The sequence below is a fragment of the Mustelus asterias genome, chromosome 10, assembly GCF_964213995.1.
Source record: "Mustelus asterias chromosome 10, sMusAst1.hap1.1, whole genome shotgun sequence".
NCBI lineage: Eukaryota > Metazoa > Chordata > Chondrichthyes > Carcharhiniformes > Triakidae > Mustelus > Mustelus asterias.
Window position 1 is genome coordinate 86,141,549 of NC_135810.1, and position 27,221 is coordinate 86,168,769.

General features: G+C 43.7%; 1 protein-coding gene across 3 annotated transcripts in view; it reads right to left on the reverse strand.

The window, feature by feature from the left end:
* The window catches only part of micu2 (mitochondrial calcium uptake 2), a 443,854-nt gene that overhangs the window by 73,147 nt on the left and 343,486 nt on the right, over positions 1–27,221 (reverse strand). For all 3 annotated transcript variants that reach the window (XM_078222127.1, XM_078222128.1, XM_078222129.1), the window contains 2 exons: positions 19,704–19,751; positions 11,713–11,795 (listed from right to left, as the gene is read on the reverse strand). In XM_078222127.1, coding sequence (XP_078078253.1) covers positions 11,713–11,795; positions 19,704–19,751 — 131 coding nt within the window. The remainder of the gene's footprint in view (positions 1–11,712; positions 11,796–19,703; positions 19,752–27,221) is intronic.

The following is a 27,221-nucleotide window of genomic DNA, read 5'->3' on the forward strand; positions in this document are numbered from 1 at the left end:
GTGTTGGGTCTGGGATACCCCACTAAGTAACTATTTTAGTTGGAATTGCATGGATAAGTGAGGATAAGTAAGTCCAACTGAACGAAGACGGGGTTACCTTTCAGCTTCCTTGAAAGAAAATCTGTGTTGCAAAAGTTATAAATGGATTTTCATAAATGGCTGAGTGAGTATAATCTCAGCAACCTTTGATCTACAGTTGCTTCTTTAGCAATAATTTCAAAAATGCTCATTGATGTTGTTGAGTGGTCACATGTAGCATTGTTACGTGGCTACCTTGAGGTGACATTAAAAAGCATTTTAAGTTCTGAAAACAATTAATTTTCTCAATCGAGGCTAACATCTGCCCACAAAATCAATCAGCTGATACTTCAAAACCACTATAAATACTTCAGAGAACACTCATAGCTGCATGCATCTGATCAGGTACAAGTATTTATCACAGATGCTTCTTGTGCATCAATAGTCTAATGCTACTGACTTTTGCATTGTTTCCAAAAACTTGTGTACTGCTTGATACACTGAACAGAAACATTTACTGAAATCCAGTTCCAGATGTTTTACATACCTTTCAATGGAACTTGCACAGCTCCTTATATGAGCAGCATTAACAAAAGACAATGAGAAACATTGTTAAGCAAAACACCCAACAACCATTGGGGTATAATATGCAGTAACCCCATTATGAAGCTGATTTTGATGTACAGACATATTTTGTAACATGTTTATCTCATTCCCTTCCCAAAAATAGTAATGAACTTTAGGGTGTATTTATTATTTCTCCTCCTTCAACCAACCTCCCTCCTTCTCTTTAAATACCTTTTACTGTAGTGTAGGCTCGGAAAATTTGGCATGTCCGCTATGACTCTCACCAACTTCTACAGAAAGTATTCTTTCCAGATGTATCGCAGCTTGGTATGACCCCTGTTCTGACCAAGACCGCAAGAAACTACAAAGGGTCATGAACGAAGCCCAGTCCATCATTCAAACCAGCCTCCCATCCATTGACTCTGTCTATGCTTCCCGCTGCCTCAGAAAAGCAGCCAGAATAATTTAGGACCCCACGCACCCCCAACATTCTCTCTTCCATCAGGAAAACAATACAAAAGTCTGAGATCACGTACCAATCAACTCAAGAACAGCTTCTTCCCTGCTGCCATCAGACCTTTGAATGGATCTGCCTCATATTAAGTTGATCTTTCTCTACACCCTAGCTTTGATTGTAACACTATATTCTGCATCCTCTCCTTTCCTTCATTATGTACGGTATGTTTTGTCTGCATAGTGCACAAGAAACAAGGGGGCAATTCTCCCAAAAAAATTCTAAGCGTCAAATTTGCATAAAAACTGGAGTAAATCATGCTTTTTTTTCAGCGGGAGATTCAAAATGAATTTCCCACATCCTGTGCACTGCAGAGTGCACTAGCGTAAATCATGCTAAAGAATCAGTGAGCGGGGCCTATTCCCGCAGGAGAGGCCGGCAGCATAGTGCTGAGCGGGCCACTGTGCATGTGCCAATCTGTCAGCACAGAGATCGGCGCATGCGCAGTAGCCCCCTGCACTGCCAGCCTCCTGATCGCTAGCCAGCCCCGCAACCCCTCATTGCTGGCCATTCGACCTCCCAAGGCCCGATCGCTGGCCCCCCCGAACATGTCCAGGCCAGCCTCGGCCCTGGCCTGCCTCTATCGCTCCTCCCCTACCCCCACCCGAAGTCCCAATCTCCGCCCCCACAACGGCAGCCCAGACCCCTACAACGCCCCCCCCCCCCCCCCCCCTCAGGCCGACCCACACCCCATCCTAATGCCCTGCCTCAATTGCTGGCCTTCCTCAATTCCAAAAATGGCAGAGGGACCCCCCCCACTCCCACCCACATCGCAACAGAGGCCCCCCCATTAGTCCCCACCCCCATTAGACCCTGCCCCCTTGACACTGCCCAATTCAGTGAGCAGTGCCACATTGTCCCTGGGCAGTGTCAGGGGGCCAGGCTGGCACTGCCAAGCTGGAAATGCCCAGGGGGAACTCCCCTTAACCCTGATCCTCTGGTGGGGCCTCTATTGGCCCCTTCACTCTTTCGGGGTCAGGCCACTAGCTCCCTGCAAGTGGGAGCTATAGTAAACCCTGCTGGAGTGAACCACTCCTGGCGGGGGAGGGGGATGGGACGCTAGCGGGCCCAGAGATTTCAGTCCCAGGCCCGCTAATGATATTTAAAGTACGTTTAAATGCCCATTAACATAAATTATGCAGCTCCACACCGATTTCTGGCACTGAGCTGACGATGCTGTAGATCTGGTGCCCAGAGAATCTACAAAAGCAGCGCAGCGGGCTGGGAGAATCGCCCCCAATACCTTTCACTGTACACTAATACATACTACAATAATAAATCAAATCAAAAATGAATACTTGGAGAACTTTTGCTATTTATTAAAATTGCCCCATCACCAATGTTAAGTTGGTTTGCCTGTAATTGCTAAGTTTATCCCTCGCTTTTTCTGAACAGTGATGCAATCCTCCACTCTGCGTGCTTCAATAAGGTCACCTCTCAATTTTTAAAATTCCAGTTCGTATCAGCCCAACCTAGTAGACCTTTCTTCATAAGACAATCCCTTAATTCCAGGAAGCAACTTAGTTCACTTTTCACTGAAGTGCTTCCAATGCAACTATATCCTTCCTTCATTACGGAGACCAAAACTGTTCACAGTACTCCAGGTATGGTCTCACCAATTCCCTATACGGTTGTAGCAAGACCTGCCTGCTTTTTTATTCCATTCCCCTTGAAATAAAGGCTAACATCTCACTTGCCTTCCAAATTACCTGTTGTACCTGCATACCAATATTTTTTGATTCGTGTACAAGGGCAGCCAGGTCACTCTGTACTGCAGCCTTTCTCCATTTAAATTATATTCTGGTTTTCTATTTGTCCTGCCAAAGTGGACAACCTCACATTTTCCCACATTATATTCCATCTTCCAGTTTTTTGTCCACTGACTTACCCTATTCGATGTCCCTTTGCAGACTTTTGTATCCTCCTCACAACTTGCTTTCCCACCGGTTTTTGTATCAAATTTTGGCAAATTGTTACTTGAGTGCAGACCACACTTAATGTTGGTTCAGGAGGACTTCCTTGGTATTACACTTAACTCCTTAATATAGATTGTCAGGAAAACAGAGGTAGTTTTACTTGAGCTAAATCTGTATTGTTAAATATTATATGAGGTATAGTTTTAAGTGGTTTAATTTAGTGTTTCTGTGTAAGGATGGGTAAACCTATAGTGTTAGGTTAGACAAAGGTGTTTGTATGTGCAGGGGTTTGGGCAGTTAAAACTGTACTCCTGTTGTGCTTAGAGAGTTGCAGCATGAAAAGTTAACAAGCTGAAAGAAGTAAAAGTTGTTGCTTAGCAATCAGGTGCACCTTTAGGGTAGGAAGGCCTTTTGAGTATAGTTTTAACTGAATTCATTAACAGCTGGTTTTTGAAGGCTAGAGAGGTAACATCTCTCTCAGCTTTGTGAGAAGAGGTTAAAGGAACAAAGAGGAACTGCCTTTTGAGACCAGAATGCTGCTTATGAAAGCAAAAGTCAGACCTGGGAAGAGAAGAGCTGATAAGATTGGCTACCAACAAGTCACACATCTGAAGCAATCATAAAGTTTGGTATCCTTAATTCCAGTGTTTGAAACAATAGTTTTCTGTTTGGGATGGAGTACCTGAGTTTGTGTAAAAGCATTTAAGATAAAGGAAACCTAAAAGGAGAGGTGGAAAACCTGGAGCTGGATTCCTTGTTAAAAGAGGGGCGGAAGCTTTGTTTGACAGGATATTGTAAAACTTGGAATGGATTCTTAATGCAAACAGCTTATGAAAAGTATTGTTTGAAAGAAGATTTTAAAGCATGTCCTTTTTAGGAGTGGGGTTTGGAAACACTCATGTGGCAATTATTTGGGGGGATTGTGAGAAAAATCCATGGAAGATTGATTGAGTAGCATTTGGTTTCAGAGTGGGGTTAGATTTTTGAAAACTCTATACACTTGTGAAGCTAAGGGGGGAGTAAAGGAGTATTGTGTCATAACCAAACTTTTCATGTTTAATAAATGTCTTTTTCTGGTTAAAACTAGTTTCATGGTCTTGTAACTCTGTTCCTCCACGTTTTCTAAAGAAAAATATAAATTACGATCTTTTGAGCCAGGATCCATTCTGGAATTTTCGACCCAGTAGTAGCGCCAACTACAATCGTAACAAGATTTTGTGCTCAAGTCTGGAGTAGGCCTTTAATCCACAAACTTCTAATTTGGAGGCAAGAGTGCTATCACTGAGCCAAAGCTGACACCTACGTGAATTGTAAAGATGGAACAGGTGAAGTGAGTGAACTCCAGGTGCCTGCCACCTGTTATGTTCAATCAATGAAGAATATGAGACCATCCATTTTTGGATCCAAAAAAGGCAAATTGAATATTTTCTTTTTGCTGAGAGACTGAGTATGGAAGAGAAATAAAATTTTAGGGGAGCATTTACGATCGAGAATCTGGTGCAACGACAATAATCTTTCCCTCAATGTCAACAAAACAAAGATAGTCATCGACTTCAGGAAGCGTAGTGGAGAACATGCCCCTGTCTACATCAACGGGGACGAAGTAGAAATAGTTGAGAGCTTCAGGTTTTTAGGTGTCCAGATCACCAATAACCTGTCCTGGTTCCTCCATGCCGATGCTATAGTTAAGAAAGCCCACCAACGCCTCTACTTTCTCAGGAGACTAAGGAAATTTGTGTCCACTACGACTCTCACCAACGTTTACAGATGCACCATAAGAAAGCATTCTTTCTGGTTGTATCACAGCTTGGTATGGTTCCTGTTCCACCCAAGACTGCAATAAACTCCAAAGGGTCGTGAACAAAGCCCAGTCCATCAGTCAAATCAGCCTCCCATCCACTAACTCTGTCTACACTTCCCGCGGCTTCAGAAAAGCAGCCAGCATAATCAAGGACCTCATGCGCCCCGGACATACTCTCTTCCCCCTTCTTCCATTGGAAAAAAGATACAAAAGTCTGAGATCACGTACCAACCGACTCAAGAACAGCTTCTTCCCTGCTGCCATCAGACTTTTAAATGGACCTACTTCATATAAAGTTGATCTTTCTCTACACCCTAGCTATGAGTGTAACACTACATTCTGCACTCTCTCCTTTCCTTATCTATGTATGGTATGCTTTGTCTGTATGGCACACAAGAAACAATACTTTTCACTGTATACCAATATACGTGACAATAATAAGTCAAATCAAAATTGCGTGCACAAGTACAAAATGCCGTCAAAAACGACCAGTAGAATATTGGCCTTTGTTCCATGGGATTCAAGTAAAAGGAAGGTAGGGGGAAGAGTTGTGTTTCAATTGTATAGAGCCTTGGACAGATCATATCTGGAAAATAGTGCATGATTTTTGGATGTGAAACTTCAGGGAAGATTTGGTAACCTTGAAAGAGATCGAGTGCAGTTTCAGCTGAATTTTGTCAAAGGTTGTCACGGTGCATTTGGAATATCACTTGTTTAAAAAGGTTAAGGAGATTAGGCTTGCAGGATCTTCCCTGTCTGAATCCTCACTGACAGTCCTTTACGAGGTTATCATACATATACTCCTTAAGTCTACTTCCGAGAGGCTTTATTGCTTTTAAAATCATTAAGTGGTCATTTCAGTCAGAATTTTTAACTTGAGTGGGATAAATTAGTACACTTAGTCCAGGTTAAGGATTTAACTGAAGACTATACTTGTTTCTCACAATCTGCTAACAGCCTCTGTTAATTACAAATTAATTTTCAGCATGGGAGCTAATAAAGGAATACAGGGCTGGACTAACAATCCAAAGAACGTGACTTTAAATCCCATAGGGGCGGCCCGGTGGCACAGTGGTTAGCACTGCTGCGTCACAGAGCCAGGGTCTCGGGTTCGATTCCCGGCTTCGGTCACTATCTGTGTGGAATTTGCACATTTTCCCCGTGTCTGCGTGGGTTTCCTCCAGGTGCTCTGGTTTCCTCCCACAGTCCAATGACGTACTGGTTAGGTGGATTGGCCATGCTAAATTCTCCCTCAGTGTATCCGAACAGGCGCTAGAGTGTGGCGGCTAGGGGATTTTCACAGTACCTTCATTGCAGTGTTAATGTAAGCCTACTTGTGACCAATAAATATAACTTTAACTGTGGCCATTTGATGATTTGAATTATGTTTAGAAACTCTGGAATAAACAGGTGGAATCAGTAAAAATCATCATGAAGCTGCTGGAGTTTTATAATAATGTAAATGATTCACTAATGTCCATTAGAGAAGGAAACTTGCTCTTCTTGCCCAGTCTCACCTATATGTTACTCAGGTCCCTGACTCTTAACTGTCCCATGAAGGACCCTACTGGGTCACTAAGTTGCAGCAAACCACTTACTGCACCACCTTCTCCACACAATAACAATTAGGCAGCAAATAGTGTACTGCTGAGGGCCTCCATATTGGATCCCGAGAATGGATTTGCAGCAAAAATCCATGTTGCAATGCAGTTTTGCTGAACAAGTATCTGCACAGGCTGCATTTTGTACAGTAGCCCCAAACCCTAATTATGTGTCATGAGTAGCCTCATAGCAAACAAGCAAAGTCTGCTGGCAAAAGTTTGTTGGACTAAAACATTTTGCCTTGCTGCCAAATATTTTGGAATTTAATAAAATTTCATATCATGCAACACTCCATTTGTCTGTCTTGGATGAACGCATGATAACACTAGACCGTCTGTAAGAGACTGTCATTGCTTTTAAATAATGATTTTTTCCCCCCCTTGGGGAATGAAAGATCAATCAGACACAATGTGTAAAACTATTCTGGAACTAATAATTTCCGAAAGTTTAAAAAAGGGAATGTTTAACGAATAAATATGCATTCCAAAAAAAAGTACAATTTGGGTGATAAAAGAAAGCAATTAGTAGTCAAGTCTGCAAAACACTTACAAGAAAATATTCCAGTAATTTTAAACTTTAAAAAAAAACACACCAGTTTGCAACTTTTAATGATTCTTGGTTGTCTTAGCAACACAGATGTTTGTTTTGAATTTTTGCGAGAGGCCTAAATTGTAGTTAGAGGATCATATATTTGATTTTTGATAGCTTTTTAATTGGCTTATAAAGGTCTACAAAAAGGGATGCTGCAGCTTTAAAATTCTTTTAAAATTCCTTCTGGCTTTGATCCTGTGAAGGACAGATTTATTCCTGTTCAGTGAAGGTGGGCTGTGAAATCATCCCACTGTGAGAGATCTCGATGAAACACTTGAGCCTATACGTGAAGCTCTTTTTTCTAATGTTTTGACTCTCTTTCCTCCCCAACTACCAGCTCTACTCAACTAGCCAAAAGACTAACCCTGCCAGACCCCAATACATCATCTTCATGGGACTGCATCACGCTAAAGCCATTGAATTACATGGTGCAGCAGACATGATCTGGACTTGAAGAATTTCAAGTGGAAGTTGTCATGGTTCTGTAATCCATTTTTACCCTTCACCATCTTACCCCTTAAAGAAACGAAACAAAGAAAGAAATAAACTTACAAATGGCACAAAAAGGCAAGTGGGAAATTTTTTTTTCCAGTAACCTAATCTACTGTGAATTTTGCTGCCTTCTGGTTTTTTACAGCTTAGGAGTAATGCCTATTCAATATCTAACTAGTTCCACAGACTTCACTTCTGAAGCCAACTCGGCCCAAAACGTTTTTAATTGCGTTGCAAGTGTCTGAGTGTCACAGCAAATTGTGTCTGGTATAAAAGTGTAAGCTGTCACTGGTGATCCACCTAGCCTTTCACCTGCACATCAACAAACATTCCTCGGGAAAACTAGAACAGCGGATAGTTATGTGAACAAAAATCACCATCATAATAAACTACAAGATAAAATCAAAACAAATTTTGCTGTGGTCATTAACTTTAATTGTTACTGGTAAGTCTGATGTATTTAATCAAAGTAGATTATTCGCTTTTTGCTGCCAGTTGTAACTAATCTCTAGTTATAAAACACAAACAATATGAACTTATTATTCAAGGAATAGATGTACATTTTGTGCAAAAATGGGAAAAATTCCAAAATGAGCTCTTAAGTTTTCTGACTTAAAAAATAACCAAGAATGAATGTTTTTTAAAAAAAAGCCAGACTCTTTAGTCATGTCTGAATGTGATGTCAATTAGGTTTACATACTAAAGATTTCTGGATTTGAGATAACTGTCAGTAAAATTGTCAGTAAAGTGAATTAACAGACCTTGCAAATACCTCTCAGTAGGGACTACTTAAAACTAATTCTCTTAAAAGCCCTGAGGTTTGATCTTGAAACTAGATCCACATCTTTCTTGCTCTTCCACACGTGTGAAGTCCCTTGGTTGAGGTCAAGGCTTGATAATGTCAGGTCAAGAAACTATCGTGCCTATTATCTTTTCCTTCTTACCTTTCCATGGAATTAGTAGACACACAAGAACTATACTAAATTTTGTTGGCATTGACGGCAGGATATCCATTGAAGCTGCTAATACACTTCTGAGGGATAAGGATTTGAAAGAGGCTTGGGAAGGCCAGGTGAGGCCTTGTTTCTTTGTTCGAGGATGATCCGTTAAGATTGGGTGCGGGGAGAAACGGTCTGAATATTTCCTGGAAGATTTTTTAAAAAGATTTTCTGTTTTACTTTCAGCTTGAGTGGGGGTGTTGGTGCACGGAGAATGGGAGACGAGGTTCCTTTACACATCTCCATTGCCATTGTAGCATCCTAAACTCTACAGCCTGCTCTGAAATATTCCTCAGTCAACAAGGAATAAATACTCAGTCTTTCTGTCTCATGAGTAAGTGTGGATCACAACTCTGACGCAAATCTGCAGCTGTAGTATATATATATTTTTGGCATATATGAAGAGTTGGAGCAAAAAAACATACTTAGACTAGACATAGAACATTATTCAAGACTTGGGCCCATGGTGTGAGAAAAGAAAGGGGGGGCTCAGGGTAAGAGCATCTGCAAGAATTACTAATTTGCCAAAAAACTTTCTGCCTGAATCAGGATTATGCCTGAATCAAGCTTTTTATAAAATGTAAAAAGATCCAGTTGGAAAATCTGTGTATCACAAGCCATATAACTGCTCCAATAAAAGTGATTGGATTAGACTAATATAACATGCTTCACATAAGGTGAGGTTCAGAGGTGGTTTGACTGTATTTAAGTGAGCTGAGTATTGGGGTGGCACACTTGCTAGCACTGCAACCTCACAGCGCCAAGGACCCGCGTTCAATTCCGGCCTTGGGTCACTGTCGGTTTGGAGTTTGCACGTTCTCCCCATGTCTGCGTGGATGCTCCGGTTTTCTCCTACAGTCCAAAGATATGCAGGTTAGGTGGATTGGTCATGCTTAATTGCCCTTTAGTGTCCAACGATTAGTAGGGCAAATGCATGGAGTTACAGGGATAGGGCTGGGACTGGATCAGTCAGAGAGTCGGTGTAGACTTGATGGACCGAATGGTCTCCTCCTGCACTGTAGGGATTCTATGATTAAATGGGCAAAGTTTTTTTATGGAAAGGCTTGGCAAATTCTTTATTGTTTGGAGAGAAAAAGGTTGGCGATCCTTGCATTTTTTTCCTCATAATGGGCTGGAATTTGCTGTCAAGGTAACAGTGAGGCTAATGGTGTTGCCATTATTTCTGTGTAAATGATCCAGCACCTTCAGGCAAGGGGCAAATGCTTGGTTAAGAGCAATATCCAAAAGTTGTCCAATTGCGCCACTCTGTCAACTGCAAAGATTTTACAGATTGCCTTACCATTGAAATGCATTAAATGGCATGAAATTGCTGTATTTCCATCATAGGTGTAAAGTAAACCCATCAAAGGTTAAATCTTGCCATTTCACAATAAGTTACCTCTTAATGATGTGATAACTATTAATTACTGCCAATCACATCTCTGACACTGAAAATTAACTATCACAAGCGTCGAGTCTCATTGCTTCAGATATTAATTGTTGTTGGAGATACTAAAAAAATTTTTTTATTTTGTTTTTCGAAGAAACTTGTCTCTGCTGTCTCTTTTTCTCTCCTTCTGAGTCCAACCTACTTATTTCTCAATCCTTCAATCTGATTGGCGAAGAGGATATATAGTTGCTTGCCCTATCCACTAAGTTTCCACATGTCCTGTTTCTCTTGCTCTGACATTATCAGCTCACACTTTCAGCAACTTGGCGCACATTTTTCTTCAAAAGCTAAACGTCCACGGGCATATTTTACGAATGGCAAACACAGTTAGAGGCCTTGCTGCAGCACAATCTGGACCACTGGTGCAAAGCACAAATAAAACGACCATGTACTCCGACTCAATGCATACTCCTGTCCCTGTACGTGTACTCTGACTCAACGGATACCGTTGTCTTTATATGTGTACTTCAGCTCAATGTATGCTATTGTCTCTGTAGACAATACATCAAAGGTTTGTCAAATGTTTTTCATGAAATTCCACTTTCTAAAAATGAGTAACAGGAATGAATAGGAAGGAAATGACTTTGTTCGATTATTCATTTATATATAACTAGCCACACGACTAAAGCGAAAATAAACAGGAACATCAATAGAAAAAAATACGTAATCTACACGAGCTAGGATGACAAATTGTGGGTGACAGTTAAATAAACATAAATGTAACAATAATCCATTGGTTGTAAAGTATCGTGGGACGTTCTGAGGGCATGAAAAATGCTGAATAAATCCATTCTTTCTTAAATAATTGAGATAAAGTGGAGTATCAATTTACTCAAGGAAAGCACATGCATTTGTTTCACAACCTCAGGGTATCCTGAAGTGCTTCACACTGAATGAAGTACTTTTGAAATGTTGTTACTGTTGTAATGTGGGTAATGCAGGAGTCAATTTGCACATAGCTAGCTTTCAAAAAACTACCTTGAGATTTGCGATATTGATTGAGGGTTAAGTATTTGCCATACTTATGCAACCCTTGTGCATCTCCTTAGCCTTCTTCCAAACAATGCCGTGGGATTTTAGCATTCATCTGAGGAAGCAGACGGGCCCTCAGATCAACATCTCATCCGAAAGAGGGCACCTCTGATAGTGCGGCACTCTCAGTGTTGCATTGAACGTCAGGGTGGATTATGCACTTAAATCCCTGAAGTGGGTTTTGAGATGGTGATAATGTGGAATTTACATTCCCATAGATTGAGTAGCAGAGGCTGGGAGATATTTCTCATGGAGAAGTTGATAGAGATAGCCTTGATGCATCAATAGCTCATGTAGAGTATCAGCACCGACATTGACAAATTGGACTGAATGGCATGTTGATTTAGAATGACCTAGAATTCCTACAGTGCGAAAGGAGGCCATCCGGCCCATTAAGCCTGCACTGACCACAATCCCACCCAGGCCATATTCCCGTAACCTCACATATTTAGCTAATCCACTGACACTAAGGGGCAATTTAGCGTGGCCAATCAACCTAACCCGCACATGTTACGGTGCTTTTGATTCTGCGCCATTCTATGTGTATGTGAACTGCACAATGGAATAAATATTTCCCTCTTCTTGATAAAATATTGAAGCCAGATAGAGTGAGGTTAATGTATACCATGTGATATAAATTTCAGACCTAGTTTCTAGATTTATCTACAATGAAGCTCAATACATTCAACCATGAAGCACAAGCTTCATTCCAACAATATGAAGAAAATTACCACTAGAAATTCTTTTTTCTCGACTTGTTGGTTGCCATCAATGTCCAGCATGCTGAAGGCAATATGGAATCCAGTGTGCGGCTCTGTAAGCATAAGAAAGCTCTCTCATTAGCATTGTTTATTGAACAAAATTTCACAGCCTAGATTTCGCTTTGTTTGGCAGCCTCTGTCTTAGGGTGTATTAAGAATAATTAAAGGTGTAAATTGGGGAAGTGGGGGTGGGTAAAGGTTGAGAGAGAAAATGAGGCCTAACACCAGGCTCCCACCCTCAACCCAAAGCATTACTCGCCCGTTGTGGATGGGCATCAACTGTTGTATCCTTGTAACTGACAGGGCAGACTGGGTTCATTGCTGGGACACAATTCCTTCTATGCTGCCCAGTGGCTGCTAGTAGTAGGCACTATCTCAGGGGACATGGGGCTTCCATTGGCAAAGGCCAAAAGGGATCTAGAGAAGTTTGAAATGAAACAGATACATTTTATTACTTAATTTTGAAACATTTTTGAAAACTTTTATTAAGTTCCTTTACTTTTTTTAAACTTGCCTGTTTAAAGATTTGAGTTTTAAGGAGGTCTTTTTAAAGAAAGAGAGGGAGGTAGCAAGATAGAGGAATTTAGGGAAGAAATTCTGACGATTGGGAGCTAAGCCACTGAAGGCATGCCCTGCATTAGGGTTAGGGTTAGGGTGGTGGATAAGGTAGGAAGGATACACAACACAGCAGAGTCAGAGTAACGGAGGACGCAGTGGGGATCGTGGAACTGTCGAGTTCATTGTCTGAGGTGATTACACCTAATGCGTAGTCGTCATCTGAGTAATTATTGGGACATTCTCTGAATGGGTTAGGGGATGATCCCATTCGTCGTACTTCAAGGTAATTGTCCATGCTGGGGTTCTCTGGACAGGTTGGCTCCACATAATGGCTTTGGAATTCATTAAAGTGATGCAAATTTTCAGCCATTTTAGAAGCTGTGGTTTCAAGTCACTGGAATGTGGCTTCAGTCCTTTTGAAATCCAATCAGTGGTTTCCAGCCAGCAAATTCATAAAGTCATGTTTCTATACACCATGGCTTCAAAACATTAGCAAGACCAATGCTTTCCTGGCCAGCCTTCCATCCTTCACTCCAGCTCACCCAAAGCTACTACCTATATTTCTGTCCTTCTTACTTATTATGCTGGTCCTCAGTGATTTACATTGGCTCCGAGTGCCCCAGTATAGTACCTCAAAATAATAATTCTCATTCTCTCATTAAATCACCTATAGTTCCCCAAACCCCACCATGTCCTCCATTTCTATGACCCTGGTCTGTTGCGTATCCCTCGTCAAGCTTCCTTCCACAGCATCTTCCATGTTCTCTACCGCCTCGAATGATAAGGCCAGAAGATGAATGGGAATACTACCACCTGTAAGTTTCTCTCCGTGTCACACACCATTCTGACTTGGAAATATATCGCTGTTTCTTCACTATCACGGGTCAAAATCCTAGAACTCCCTCTTTAACAGCACTGTGGGTGTACTTACACTAGATAGACCACAGCACTCAAGAAGTGCACCCACCAGTACCTTCTCAAGCCCAATTAGGGATTGGCAACAAATGCTGATTTTGCCAGTGATGTCCACATCCCATGAAAAAACAGTGATTAGAAGCTTTTGAAGGAATGCCATTGCCCCAATATTTAATGGGATGCAAATTTGGAGCATGTTCTAATCCCGATGGCCAGTTAGTGATGAAAGAAACCACAGGAGTCTTTACTTGGAACTGATTTTTTCATCATTACAAGTATATACCTTCTCACATGACTCACGACCTGTTTCAATAAGTGTCTCTTTATAAATGTTCAAGTAACAATTCAACCAATGCCCTCCAAATTTTATATACTTAACTTCAATTGATTCAATTAACACAATCCGGTATGTTGCCTACCGGATGCCAAGGTCCGTGACGTCTCGGACCGTGTTTTCCGGATTCTTAAGGACGAGGGGAAACAGTCACAAGTCGTGGTACACATTGGTACCAACAACATAGGTAAGAGAAGGGACGGGGATTTAAAACAGGAATTTCGGGAGCTGGGCTGGAAGCTGAGAGCCAAGACAAAACATGTGGTCATCTCTGGTACGTTGCCGGTGCCACTTGATAGCGAGTTGAGGAACAGGGAGAGAGTGCAGTTAAACATGTGGTTGCAGGGATGGTGTAGGAGGGAGGGTTTCAGATACGTGGATAATTGGAACACATTCTGGGGAAGGTGGGACCTGTACAAACAGGACGGGGTGCACCTGAACCAGAGGGGCACCAATATCCTGGGAGGGAAATTTGATACGGCTCTTCAGGGGGGTTTAAACTAATTTGTCAGGGGAATGGGAAAAGGAGTTGTAGTCCAGAAGTCAGTGTTGAGGGTGGTGAGGTATTGGGGAAGGTATCAGGGTCAAGGGTGGGTACCGGTAGACAGGAAGGTGGGTTGAAGTGTGTCTACTTCAATGCAAGGAGCATCCGGAACAAGGTAGATGAACTTGGGGCGTGGATTGGTACTTGGGACTACGATGTTGTGGCCATTATGGAGACGTGGGTAGAACAAGGACAGGAATGGTTGTTGGACGTTCCGGGGTATAGATGTTTCAGTAAGTGTAGGGAAGCTGGTAAAAGAGATGGAGGAGTAGCATTGTTAAGGATAGTTTAACGGCTGCGGAAAGGCACTTCGAGGGGGATCTGCACACTGAGGTAATATGGGCTGAGGTTAGAAATAGGAAAGGAGCGGTCACGTTGTTAGGAGTTTACTATAGGCCCCCAAATAGTAATAGAGATATGGAGGAAGAAATTGCTAAGCAGATTATGGATATGTGTGGGGGTCACAGGGTAGTTGGCATGGGGGACTTTAACTTTCCAAATATTGATTGGAACCTTTGTAGGTCAAATAGTTCAGATGGGGGCAGTTTTTGTGCAGTGTGTGCAGGAGGGTTTCCTGACACAATATGTGGATAGGCCGACAAGAGGTGAGGCCACATTGGATTTGGTACTGGGAAATAAACCGGGCTAAGTGTTAGATTTGGTTGTGGGGGAGCACTTTGGAGATAGTGACCACAATTTGGTGTCTTTTGTTATTGCAATGGAGAGGGATAGGGCTATACGGCAGGGCAAGGTTTACAATTGGGGGAGAGGTAATTATGATGCGATTAGGCAAGAATTAGGGGGCATAAGTTGGGAACAGAAACTGTCAGGGAAAGGCACTAATGAAAAGTGGAACTTTTTCAAGGATAGGTATGTCCCTGTCAGGCAGGGAGGAAATGGCCGAGTGAGGGAACCATGGTTCACGAAAGAGGTGAAAAGGAAGAGGGAAGCTTATGTAGGGATGAGGAAACAAGGTTCAGATGGCTCGATTGAGGGTTACAAGTTAGCAAGGAACGAGCTGAAAAAGGGGCTTAGGAGAGCTAGGAGGGGACATGAGAAGTCCTTGGCGGGTTGGATCAAGGAAAACCCCAAGGCTTTTTACTCTTATGTGAGGAATAAAAGAATAACCAGGGTGAGGTTAGGGCCAGTCAAGGACAGTAGTGGGAACTTGTGTATGGAGTCAGTAGAGATAGGCGAGGTGATGAATGAATACTTTTCTTCAGTGTTCACCAAGGAGAGGGGCCATGTTTTTGAGGAAGAGAAGGTGTTACAGGCTAATAGGCTGAAGGAAATAGATGTTTGGAGGGAGGATGTCCTGGCAGTTTTGAATAAACTGAAGGTCGATAAGTCCCCTGGGCCTGATGAAATATATCCTAGGATTCTTTGGGAGTCAAGGGATGAGATTGCAGAGCCTTTGGCTTTGATCTTTGGGTCCTCACTATCCACGGGGATGGCGCCAGAGGACTGGAGAATGGCGAATGTTGTTCCTCTGTTTAAGAAAGGGAATAGAAATGGCCCTGGTAATTATAGACCGGTTAGTCTTACTTCGGTGGTTGGTAAATTGATGGAAAAGGTCCTGAGGGATGGGATTTACGACCATTTAGAAAGATGCGGATTAATCCGGGATAGTCAGCACGGATTCGTGAAGGGCAAGTCGTGCCCCACAAATTTGATTGAATTTTTTGAAGAGGTAACTAAGTGTGTTGATGAAGGTAGGGCAGTTGATGTCATATACATGGATTTTAGTAAGGCCTTTGATAAGGTCCCCCATGGTCGGCTTATGATCATCATAGAATCATAGAAAGAATCATAGAAACCCTACAGTGCAGAAAGAGGCCATTCGGCCCTTCGGGTCTGCACCGACCACAATCCCACCCAGGCCCTACCCCCATATCCCTACATATTTACCCACTAATCCCTCTAACCTACGCATCCCAGGACACTAAGGGCAATTTTAGCATGGCCAATCAACCTAACCCGCACATCTTTGAATGATGAAAGTGAGGAGGTGTGGGATAGAGGGAAAGTTGGCTGATTGGATAGGTAACTGGCTGTCTGATCGAAGACAGAGGGTGGTGGTGGATGGAAAATTTTCGGACTGGAGGCAGGTTGCTAGCGGAGTGCCACAGGGATCAATGCTTGGTCCTCTGCTCTTTGTGATTTTTATTAATGACTTAGAGGAGGGGGCTGAAGGGTGGATCAGTAAATTTGCTGATGACACCAAGATTGGTGGAGTAGTGGATGAGGTGGAGGGCTGTTGTAGGCTGCAAAGAGACATAGATAGGATGCAAAGCTGGGCTGAAAAATGGCAAATGGAGTTTAACCCTGATAAATGTGAGGTGATTCATTTTGGTAGGACAAATTTGAATGTGGATTACAGGGTCAAAGGTAGGGTTCTGAAGACTGTGGAGGAACAGAGAGATCTTGGGGTCCATATCCACAGATCTCTAAAGGTTGCCACTCAAGTGGATAGAGCTGTGAAGAAGGCTTATAGTGTGTTAGCTTTTATTAACAGGGGGTTGGAGTTTAAGAGCCGTGGGGTTATGCTGCAACTGTACAGGACCTTGGTGAGACCACATTTGGAATATTGTGTGCAGTTCTGGTCACCTCACTATAAGAAGGATGTGGAAGCGCTGGAAAGAGTGCAGAGGAGATTTACCAGGATGCTGCCTGGTTTGGACGGTAGCTCTTATGAGGAAAGGTTGAGGGAGCTAGGGCTGTTCTCTCTGGAGCGGAGGAGGCTGAGGGGAGACTTAATAGAGGTTTATAAAATGATGAAGGGGATAGATAGAGTGAACGTTCAAAGACTATTTCCTCGGGTGGATGGAGCTATTACAAGGGGGCATAACTATAGGGTTCATGGTGGGAGATATAGGAAGGATATCAGAGGTAGGTTCTCTACGCAGAGAGTGGTTGGGGTGTGGAATGGACTGCCTGCAGTGATAGTGGAGTCAGACACTTTAGGAACATTTAACCGGTTATTGGATAGGCACATGGAGCACACCAGGATGATAGGGAGTGGGATAGCTTGATCTTGGTTTCAGATAAAGCTCGGCACAACATCGTGGGCCGAAGGGCCTGTTCTGTGCTGTACTGTTCTATGTTCTAATGTGGGGAGGAGTTATGGTTAGGAAATGTGGAAATGCAGCACAGTGGCACAGTGGTTAGCACTGCTGCCTCACGGCACCAGGGACCTAGGTTCGATTTCCGGCTTGGGTTACTGTCTGTGTGGAGTTTACACATTCTCCCCGTGTCTGCGTGGGTTTCCTCTGGATGCTCCGGTTTCCTTCCACTGTCCAAAGATGTGCGGGTTAGGTTGATTGGCCATGTTAAATTGACCCTAGTTTCGGAGGGATTAGGGATTAAGGTAAATATGTGGAGTTACAGGGAAAGGGTGGGATTGTTGTTGGTGCAGGCGCGATGGGCCAAATGGACTCCTTCTGTGCTGTAGGCGTTCTATGAAAAAAAGTAGTTTCCTGAATCCCTCTCCATGCTTAACTTTAATTTGTTTCATTAGTTTCACACCTAACAGCATGATTAGGTTGGTTGACTGTTGGGGAGCAAATCCTGGGCACAAGGCCGTAGTGGTGGAGGAGGCAGGTTTTGTGGTGGGAGTAGGAGATTGCAAGGATGGGGAAAGTAGAGGAATCGTGACATGCAGTGATCCGTGATCACAAGTGGGGTGGTTGGAGATTGGGGTTGGACAGTTTGTGGAAGTGGTGGGGTGTGGGAGGTATGATTTACAGGGTAGTTTGCTGGGCCTAGAGGAAACACACCTGCTCCTCCTGGCCCATAAGTAGTGCAGTAAAGGCACTCACCTCATGGATCTAGCCTTCATTAATCTGCCCGGTTTCCCAGGACAAGGAAAACCCAGGTGACCTGAGTTAAAAATAGAATTCTTACCATAACGGAGACATGCAGCCTCCTTACAACATTTCAAAGACTTTTAAAGAAAAGGAAAACCTGAATATATATTGTGTCTTTCACAATCGAAATCTGTCTAAAGTGCTTTACAGCAAAAGGAGTGACTTTGAAGCATAGGCATTGTTGCAATGCAGGAAAGGAGGCAGCCAATGGGTTCACATGAAGCTATCACAAACAATAATGTGATAACGACCAGACATTCTGTTTCAGTGGTGTCTATTAAGGCATAATTATTGGCCAAAACATTGAGGATAACTCTCCCAGTCTTCCTCAAAATACTCTCATGGGATCTTTTACGCCCAGAGAGAGCAGGTGTCCCTCAGTTTTAATGTCTCGGATGGCATCTTCAACACTGCAGTGTCCCCTCAGTACTGCACTGGAGTGTCAAACCCTATCTTTGTGCTCAAATTTCTTGAATGGGACTTGAACCCACAATGTTCTGAGTTAGGGCAGAATGCTACCAACTGAATCCAAGCCAACCTGAAAGCCGATTGGTTGTTGTTCCTTGTGATACCCCTGTTAAACCAGTAAGTGCCTAGATTTGAAGCAACTTGATCTTCGGATTTGAACTTTTTAAAACATTTTGATGTCCCACCTATTTTTAGAGGTTAAACAACTCTCCCAAAACCAATATACATTTTCTATCTATTGTACTTCACTTATATGTCAAGAGCACACCTTAGTTGTTTTTGCCATGCAGCACAGTAGCAAGTACTTCCATAGACTCAACAACAAAAAGAGACATGCGCGCTGGAAACATGGAATAAAAACCGGAAGCATTGGAAATACACAGGCAGGTTCTGTGGGGAGAATGCTTTGTGTGCGGATCTCAGGTGCAGTTTTCACAAAGGGTCAACACCTGAAACATCACCTCCTTCGCTCTCTCCACAGATGCTTCCTGACCTACTCAAGAGTTTTCAACATCTTCTGTCTTTGTTCCTATAGACTTTAGCAAAGCTGCTCTGCCACTACAAAATGACAGAGAATCCAACTATATTCAGTTAAAGCAGTCTCATAAAAATCCATTTTGCGTTTTCAAATTAGCTAAAAAACATCTAAAAGAACGGTTACATCTTTTAACGTTGCTTCTTCTTACCATCTTATGCTCTATTATTCCCAACTCCAATACTCTTCCTGCATCTAGTGATGCACTAAGGCAGATTTCTGTCTGTTTCCAAAGCTAGTTATTCCCAGAACAGATCACTAGTCTGCATCAGAGGTTGATAGCTTGAGGGGCGCCACTCTGTATCAAGCGTGGCTGACTAGGAGGCTCTCCTGTTCTTACCACCAACCATTGGCGTGTTTTGTATTATTCATTCATGGGACAAGGGCGTCACTGGCTGGCCAGCATTTACTGCCCATCCCTAATTGCCCAAGGGCAGTTGACAGTCAACCACATTGCTGTGGCTCTGAGCCACAGCAATGGAAGTTTGGAAGGATTTGTAGGCTGATGCTTAATCTGTTTGGTTGTGTTATGAGGACCCCTTTCTTGGCCATCAAGTCCTGAAGTGGGACTCGAACCTGGAGCTTCTGGCTCAGAGGCAAGAAAGCTACTCACTGCACCACATGACCTCCATGTTTCATATAAAACCTGTTCATCTAAGAAAGAAAACATTTAACATTTGACAAAAACGTAACAATAACCACATGACACCAGAAAGTGCCCTACCCTTTAAGGCCACTTACTTGTCAGAATGCCCAGCAGGAATAAATATTCAGTGTATGATATCAAACCTGTGGGAAAATAAAAAAGAAAATCCTTGTTATTTTTTGAATGGTGTTGTTAAATAATAACTATTTGATGGTGTTTAGCAGCAGTTTAATTCAGTAGCACAGTGCTGGAAAGTAGAGATATGTTGCCAAAGATTTTCATCTTGCACTCTTCAGGACAAACACAAGAATGCCAAATTTCAAGCCATCACCATAATAGGGAGTCCGGGGAGAGCTGGGGAGTGGTGGGAGAGAGTGCGGACAGAGTCAGGGAGCGGAAGGGGGCTGGGGAGCGGGAGGAGGTTGGGGAGCGGGAGGAGGTTGGGGTCGGGGAGGGGGTTGGGGAGTGGGAGGAGGCTGGGGAGCGGAAGGAGGCTGGGGAGCGGGAGGAGGCTGGGGAGCAGGAGGAGGCTGGGGAGCAGGAGGAGTCTGGGGAGTGGGGAAAGGGAGTGGACTGGGGAGGGGGTAGAAGTGGGGGAGCAGGTGGGGGTTGGGGAGGGGGCTGGGGAAGCGGTTGGAGCGCGGAATTGGGTTGGAGCATAGGAGGGGGTTGGGGAGCAGGAGGGGGAGTGGGTGAGAGTTGGGGAGTGGGAGAGTCCAGCAAGAAGGAAGGAATTAGAAAGAATTAGCATTTTTCTTTTTTATTTAATCCATTTATTTTATTTTTTAAACATTATTTCATTTATGAATATAGGAATTTAGAAATGTGATGTATTTCCATTTAGTTGGTAGAATGTTTTAATGTTTTTTCCTACAGAACCCTAACTACAAATTTTACTTTGGTTGTAATGGGAAAATCTGATTTACTTAAAGTTTCTTCACTTAAACTAATCACTTTTCAGGAACACACCTACAATGAGGATTTGCCGAACTAGTCTTGAAAGCTTTGGCAAAGCACGGTTTAAAAAAAACCTGCCCTGTTGAGACGGATTCCCTCAACTATGGTAGTGAATTTTATTTTTCCTGACCTCACACTATGCCTTGCACTCCTTCAATGCAAAAAGCTTTATGTCCTCATTGTTTTTAATAATCTTCCCTTGACATCTGCTAAATTACTCTGGCGAAAAGGCTTGTAGTTGCCAGAAATACAGAGCTATGCTGGAACTGATGTGCAGCTTTGTGCCACGTGAATGGTGCTGAATATTAGATTTGCTGGTTGGAACTGGGCTATGATGGGTGCCTCTGAATTCACACAGTTGTTGCAGCACTGAGTCACACTGCAACCTGTGTTCTGTAATAATTCTCATTCCAGTTCTTCCTCAGTGGCTCTGGGACAATTTTTTTGCACTCCCTCCAGTTTTCTGCATCATCTCCTGGGACAGAGGGAATTTTTGGTTGTCTTTTTTTTTTGCTTTCCTCCTTTGTTTTCACAGTCCCTACTGCCAAGACATTTCATGTAGAATTGATTGTAATTCAAAATAATTTCAACAAAGCTGATTTTTTTTGGCTGAGATTATTGTTTGTTACTTCCTTTAACTGAAAATCAGTCCAGAAAAGAAGATGATTTGCTTAATAATTCCAAAAAAATATTAGTTACATTGTACATTGGAAAATGGCACATTCAGTAGCTGAGTTAGTTCATGCATAGAATCCCTATGGTGCACTAGGAGGCCATTTGGCCTCTTCGAGTCTGCACTGACTGACAGAATATCTTACCCAGGCCCTCTCCCCTGCCCTATCCCTGTAACCCCACACATTTATCATGGCTAATCCATCTAACCTACACATCTTGGGACACTGAGGGGCAATTTAGCATGGCCAATCTACCTAACCCGCACATCTTTGGACTGTGGGAGGAAACCCACACAGACACGGAGAGAATGTGCAAACTTCACACAGTCACCCAAGGCTGGAATTGAACCCTGACGCTGTGAGGCAGCAGTGCTAACCGCTGTGCCACCGTGTTGCCCATATGTTGACAAATGACTAAATTTCATTAAATGGCTATTACATAAGAACATAAGAACTAGGAACAGGAGTAGGCCATCTGGCCCCTCAAGTCTGTTCTGCCATTCAATAAGATCACGGCTGATCTTTTTGTGGACTCAGCTCCACTTACCCGCCCGCTCACCATAACCCTTCATTCCTTTACTGTTCAAAAATTTATCTATCCTTGCCTTAAAAACATTCAATGAGGTAGCCTCAACTGTTTCACTGGGCAGGGAATTCCACAGATTCACAACCCTTTGTGTGAAGAAGTTCCTCCTCAACTCAGTCCGAAATCTGCTTCCCCTTATTTTGAGGCTATGCCCCTTAGTTCTAGATTCACCCACCAGTGGAAATAACTTTCCTGCTTCTATCTTATCTATTTCCTTCATAATCTTATATGTTTCTATCAGATCTCCCCTCACTCTTCTGAATTCCAATGACTATAGCAAAGTAACAAGTGTTAAAATGAATTTCCTACTCAAATGAATAGCTAAACAGTTAAATACAAAGATTAAATATGATTCAATGCACATTAGCATCACTTGTAAATATTTATGCTTCTTGGACTTGGCTAGTTACCTGGCATCAATTTACTAGGTATAATTTAAATTTAGACCATCTAAAATTAATTTTGTAAAATTTAGCATCCGAGATAAGAACTACGATATTACTGAGAAGGATCCAAATACTTAATCTCTTTGCCAAATCAGGCAGCCCTGAATTCCACAGAAGAGTCGGCATGTAATTCTCCTGAGGAATGGCAACACGCAAAGCTGCCAAGCTGCTCGATTGCATCAGGAGTACTGCTCGGCTCTTTGCCAGAAAGGACCATCGCTTTTTTAAGAAACATGTCCTCTCCACAAGGTGAATGCAATTCTCTTTGCATACCCCACTGAAATGTTCCAATTGTTCTTTTTAACCCTTTGCCACAGGCAGAAGGGATCCCCCGTTTGCACAAAAAATATTTCAGCCAATTAAGATAATTCTTTATTTTAAATTAAAAGCAATTCACTGCAGAATATTAGTCAAGATAAATCTATTAATCTATACAACCAATTCAGTCTTGAATAATACACAGAAGCATGATTTAATAAAATTCCACACGTTCAATTAAACAAAAAACAAATGTTTCTAAAATTAAATACTACTCGTAAGACCGTGCTTAAATGGTAATAGAAAGAGCACCATTTCATCAAGATGACTACACTGGTCTACAATTGCAATACAATATTGTGCAGGTTTGGGTACATATAAACAGCATAAACAACATATGGGGGTCAACTGAAAAGTGTGAATTAAGACAATATATATTCTCGTCTGAATTTATTTCAACTGATGACCTTTACCCAATCTAACTGAAGTTGGAAGCCAAATAAGTAAGTAGCAAACATTATATCCTTATCTCTCTGTTATCGCCGCTCCTAAGACAGTACCCTGTGCTGTGTAAATTTACATAGATGCTGTTAACACTCAGGTACCTTGTCCAACTGACTTTGTACAAGTCTAGATTGACTTTGATAAGCTATTAACCCATGGGCATCATAACTAAGCCAGTTGACATCCTTATACTTGCACTTTCCCTCTGTAGCCTCATAATAGACATAATTGCATTATTTCCCCAGCCGATGCAGCTAGCTCACCGCAGACCAGCATTCAAAGCTGGAACTGTTCCAGCCTGTGTAATTCTGCACCATACCACACTGTACACCTACTGGGTCCTTCTTATTTGAATTCTAATTGAATAGGAACATTGACTAATATCTATACTGTCCGGACTATTTTGCAGATTTGAACTGAGTATGTTAAAACTGTTAATGACTGGAAAAAAAAAGAGAGACCAGGAAGCTTTCTTTTAAGGTTCCACAATCCAGAATTAATTCCAGAAGTCTGCTGCAAGTAATTTGAAGTCCATTTGGAGCCTGAGAGTTTGGGTAAGGCAAGTAAATATTCTTATGAAGATCGAAAGCAGACTGTATGTTATACTGATAGCCCAATGTGTGAAATTGTTTAATTTAGAACATGAACTAATAGGTCTGTGCTTTATGCAATATCACATGGCCACACAGCCCGTGAACCACCCAGCTCCTCTGCACAAGGAAGGGAACAACACATGTGCAACTCCTGCTATGTGCTTATATTAGTGAAAGAAATGTACAAATACCCATTGTGCACACTAGGATTTAAGTGGGCTTTTATTTTTTAAAAAACTTTTGAATAGCAATGTTAGAGGATTTTTTTGTGTAATAGATCCTTATCAGTTGGGTTGGTTGCGAAGAAGTTAGTGTGGAAAATGTGTATGAAAATATGTTTATTTCACATGTGCAGTGCTCGCAAGTTCCCACAAGATGGCACATAATGCACGTTTTACCATTCAACAATTTACATTGCATCTCAAGTACTTAATGGCATTTTGTGTTCACAAAGCTTTAGTCGTGGCGGTGACACAGATTTAAAGAAGAACCTGTGGCTTCTCTTTAATTTTATCTTTTTTGAGTGCGTAAAGACTACAAAATAGATACATATCTTTGGAAGATTCTGAAAATTCAGAAAACATAGATCAATTTAAATATATTGGGCGTGATTTTACCACCTCGTGGTGCCTGGCAATCAGTGCAGTGAGCTGGAAAATTAGCCTGTAAAGCTGAAAATCCGATTTGCTTCCCCCCTCCAGCATGCTTCTCAACTCTCCGGCGTAACGTCACGCCAGCGCCTATTGGTGCTGCTTTATAGGAGTGTGGCTGAAGCACAGTAATGGTAATGGAGAGCGAGGAGGTGACTACAGATGCGCACCATCCTCCGGGGGGGAGGGGCCAGCCGCTGCCATAGTGCGGGATGGGGTGGGAGGCTTGCATGGGTATCAGGGATTGTGGGGGGGGGGCTCGGGTGTGTCCGGGGGTCCACGGGTCAGGGGTTACCGCTGGCTTGGGGCTCATGTTGCGCGCATTCCCCCTCCCCGCTTAATGACCCCGAGGGGTTTCACATGAGGTCCCATTCCATCCCAGGCCCAGGGGGGAAGGAGATGGAGACCCCGCCTCTACAGGACCCACATGTCCTTTAATGACCTGCTGGATGTCGTGTGCCACGACAGACGCGTCGCAGCAAGGAGACAGTGTGGCACCTCCCCGGACCTGGCACCTCGTGGGGCAGAAGGACACCTGCTCCCTTTGGTAGTGAAGGTCACAGCAGCCCTCAACTTCTATGCCACCGGGGTCCTTCCTGGTCTCCAGTGCAGATCTCTGCGGCATCTCACAGTCCTCTGTACACAAATGCATCCGTGAGGTCCCCGATGCTCTGTATGCCCCGACAGGCAACTGCATCCACTGCTTCTCCTCCATCACCGGGATGCCCCATGTGCAAGGGGCTATTGACAGAATGCACGTTGCCCTGTGGGCCCCGTACGACCAGGTGGTGCCCTTTATTAATTGAAAGGGGTTCCACTCCCTGAATGTTCAGATAGTGAGAGACAACCTGCTGAACATTATGCAGGTGTGTACACTCCACTCGGGGAGCGTGCACGATAGAACATAGAACATAGAACATAGAACATTACAGCGCAGAACAGGCCCTTCGGCCCACGATGTTGCACCGACCAGTTAAAAAAAAAACTGTGACCCTCCAACCTAAACCAATTTCTTTTCGTCCATGAACCTATCTACGGATCTCTTAAACGCCCCCAAACTAGGCGCATTTACTACTGATGCTGGCAGGGCATTCCAATCCCTCACCACCCTCTGGGTAAAGAACCTACCCCTGACATCGGTTCTATAACTACCCCCCCTCAATTTAAAGCCATGCCCCCTCGTGCTGGATTTCTCCATCAGAGGAAAAAGGCTATCACTATCCACCCTATCTAAACCTCTAATCATCTTATATGTTTCAATAAGATCCCCTCTTAGCCGCCGCCTTTCCAGCGAAAACAATCCCAAATCCCTCAGCCTCTCCTCATAGGATCTCCCCTCCATACCAGGCAACATCCTGGTAAACCTCCTCTGCACCCTCTCCAAAGCCTCCACATCCTTCCTGTAATGTGGGGACCAGAACTGCACACAGTACTCCAAGTGCGGCCGCACCAGAGTTGTGTACAGTTGCAACATAACGCTACGACTCCTAAATTCAATCCCCCTACCAATAAACGCCAAGACACCATATGCCTTCTTAACAACCTTATCTACTTGATTCCCAACTTTCAGGGATCTATGCACACATACACCTAGATCCCTCTGCTCCTCCACACTATTCAAAGTCCTCCCGTTAGCCCTATACTCAACACATCTGTTATTCCTACCAAAGTGAATTAGCTACATCCTGCAGAGCTCGGACATCCTCAGGGTCTTCAAGGTCCAGCCTGCTGCTCACGGGTGACAAGGGCTACCTACTGAGGTCATGCCAAATGTTGCCAGTGCGTAGGCCCAAGAGCGATGCAGAGACCCAATTCACTGAGGCCCACACTGTCACCCGGTCTGGCATCGAGCGGTGCACCAGGCTCTTGAAGATGCAGTTCTGCTGCCTGGATCGCTCTGGTGGTGCCCTCCAGTACAGCCCTCTGAGGGTCTCCCGCATCGTCGAGGTCTGCTGTCCGCTCCACAGCCTGGCGCAGCAGCAGGGAGACATCCTGGAGGAGGAGGAGGGGAACCAGGCGGACGCCCCGGAGGTAGAGGAGGAGGCCCAGGTGGACGTGGAGGACGCGGTTGAGGAGGTGCCAGAGGATGGAGGGCAAGGGTCTGGCAGGGCAGGACGATGAGGGAGGCCTTCACAGCAAGGTTCACCACTAGGCGTGGGGTCCAGCAGCTCCAAACCCAATCCTCACCCCACAGCCTCTAGGTCCGAGGGTTGGCTGGGTGATGAGGATGCCATCACAGGCTGTTTGTCAGTGTGAGCTTACATGGGCCCCAAAGCTGGGACTGCTTGGGGAACCAACAGGGACGGGGGCAGAGGAGCTCAGACTGCTGAGTCCCGCGTCTGCGGCGGGGGCCAGTGACCTTGTGACCCTAATGGTGTTTTTGGATGAGCGCTTGGAGCACTACAGCAGTGAGGGGCCTGGAACTGGGAATCACACATCATCAACAAGTATCATCACCGCACACTCAGTGAGCCAAAGGGGCTCTCTCACGTGGAACTGTGCTCCGAGCCTCTCTGGGTAGGGGGTTCGAGACTCCCTGTGGGAGGCAGATGACGGAAAGATGAGTCACAGCTGTGTGGTGCGGCATGGTAATGCAGTGGTTAGCACTACTGCCTTACAGCGCCAGAGACCTGGGTTTGATTCCCGCTTGGGTCACGAGCGAAGTTTGCACGTTCTCCCTGCGTGGGTTTCCTCCGGGTGCTCTGGTTTTCTCTCACAGTCCGAAAGACATGCTGGTTAGGTGCATTGGCTGTGCTAAATTCTCCCTCAGTGTACCTGAACAGGCACCGGAGTGTGGCGACTAGGGGATTTTCACAGTAACTTCATTGTAGTGTTAAATGTAAGCCGACTTGTGACTGATAAATAAACTTCAAAAAACTTTAAACTTTAACATTTATTAGTGATAGTTTAAATTGCCAATTACCCAAACGGTAATTATTGTCTGC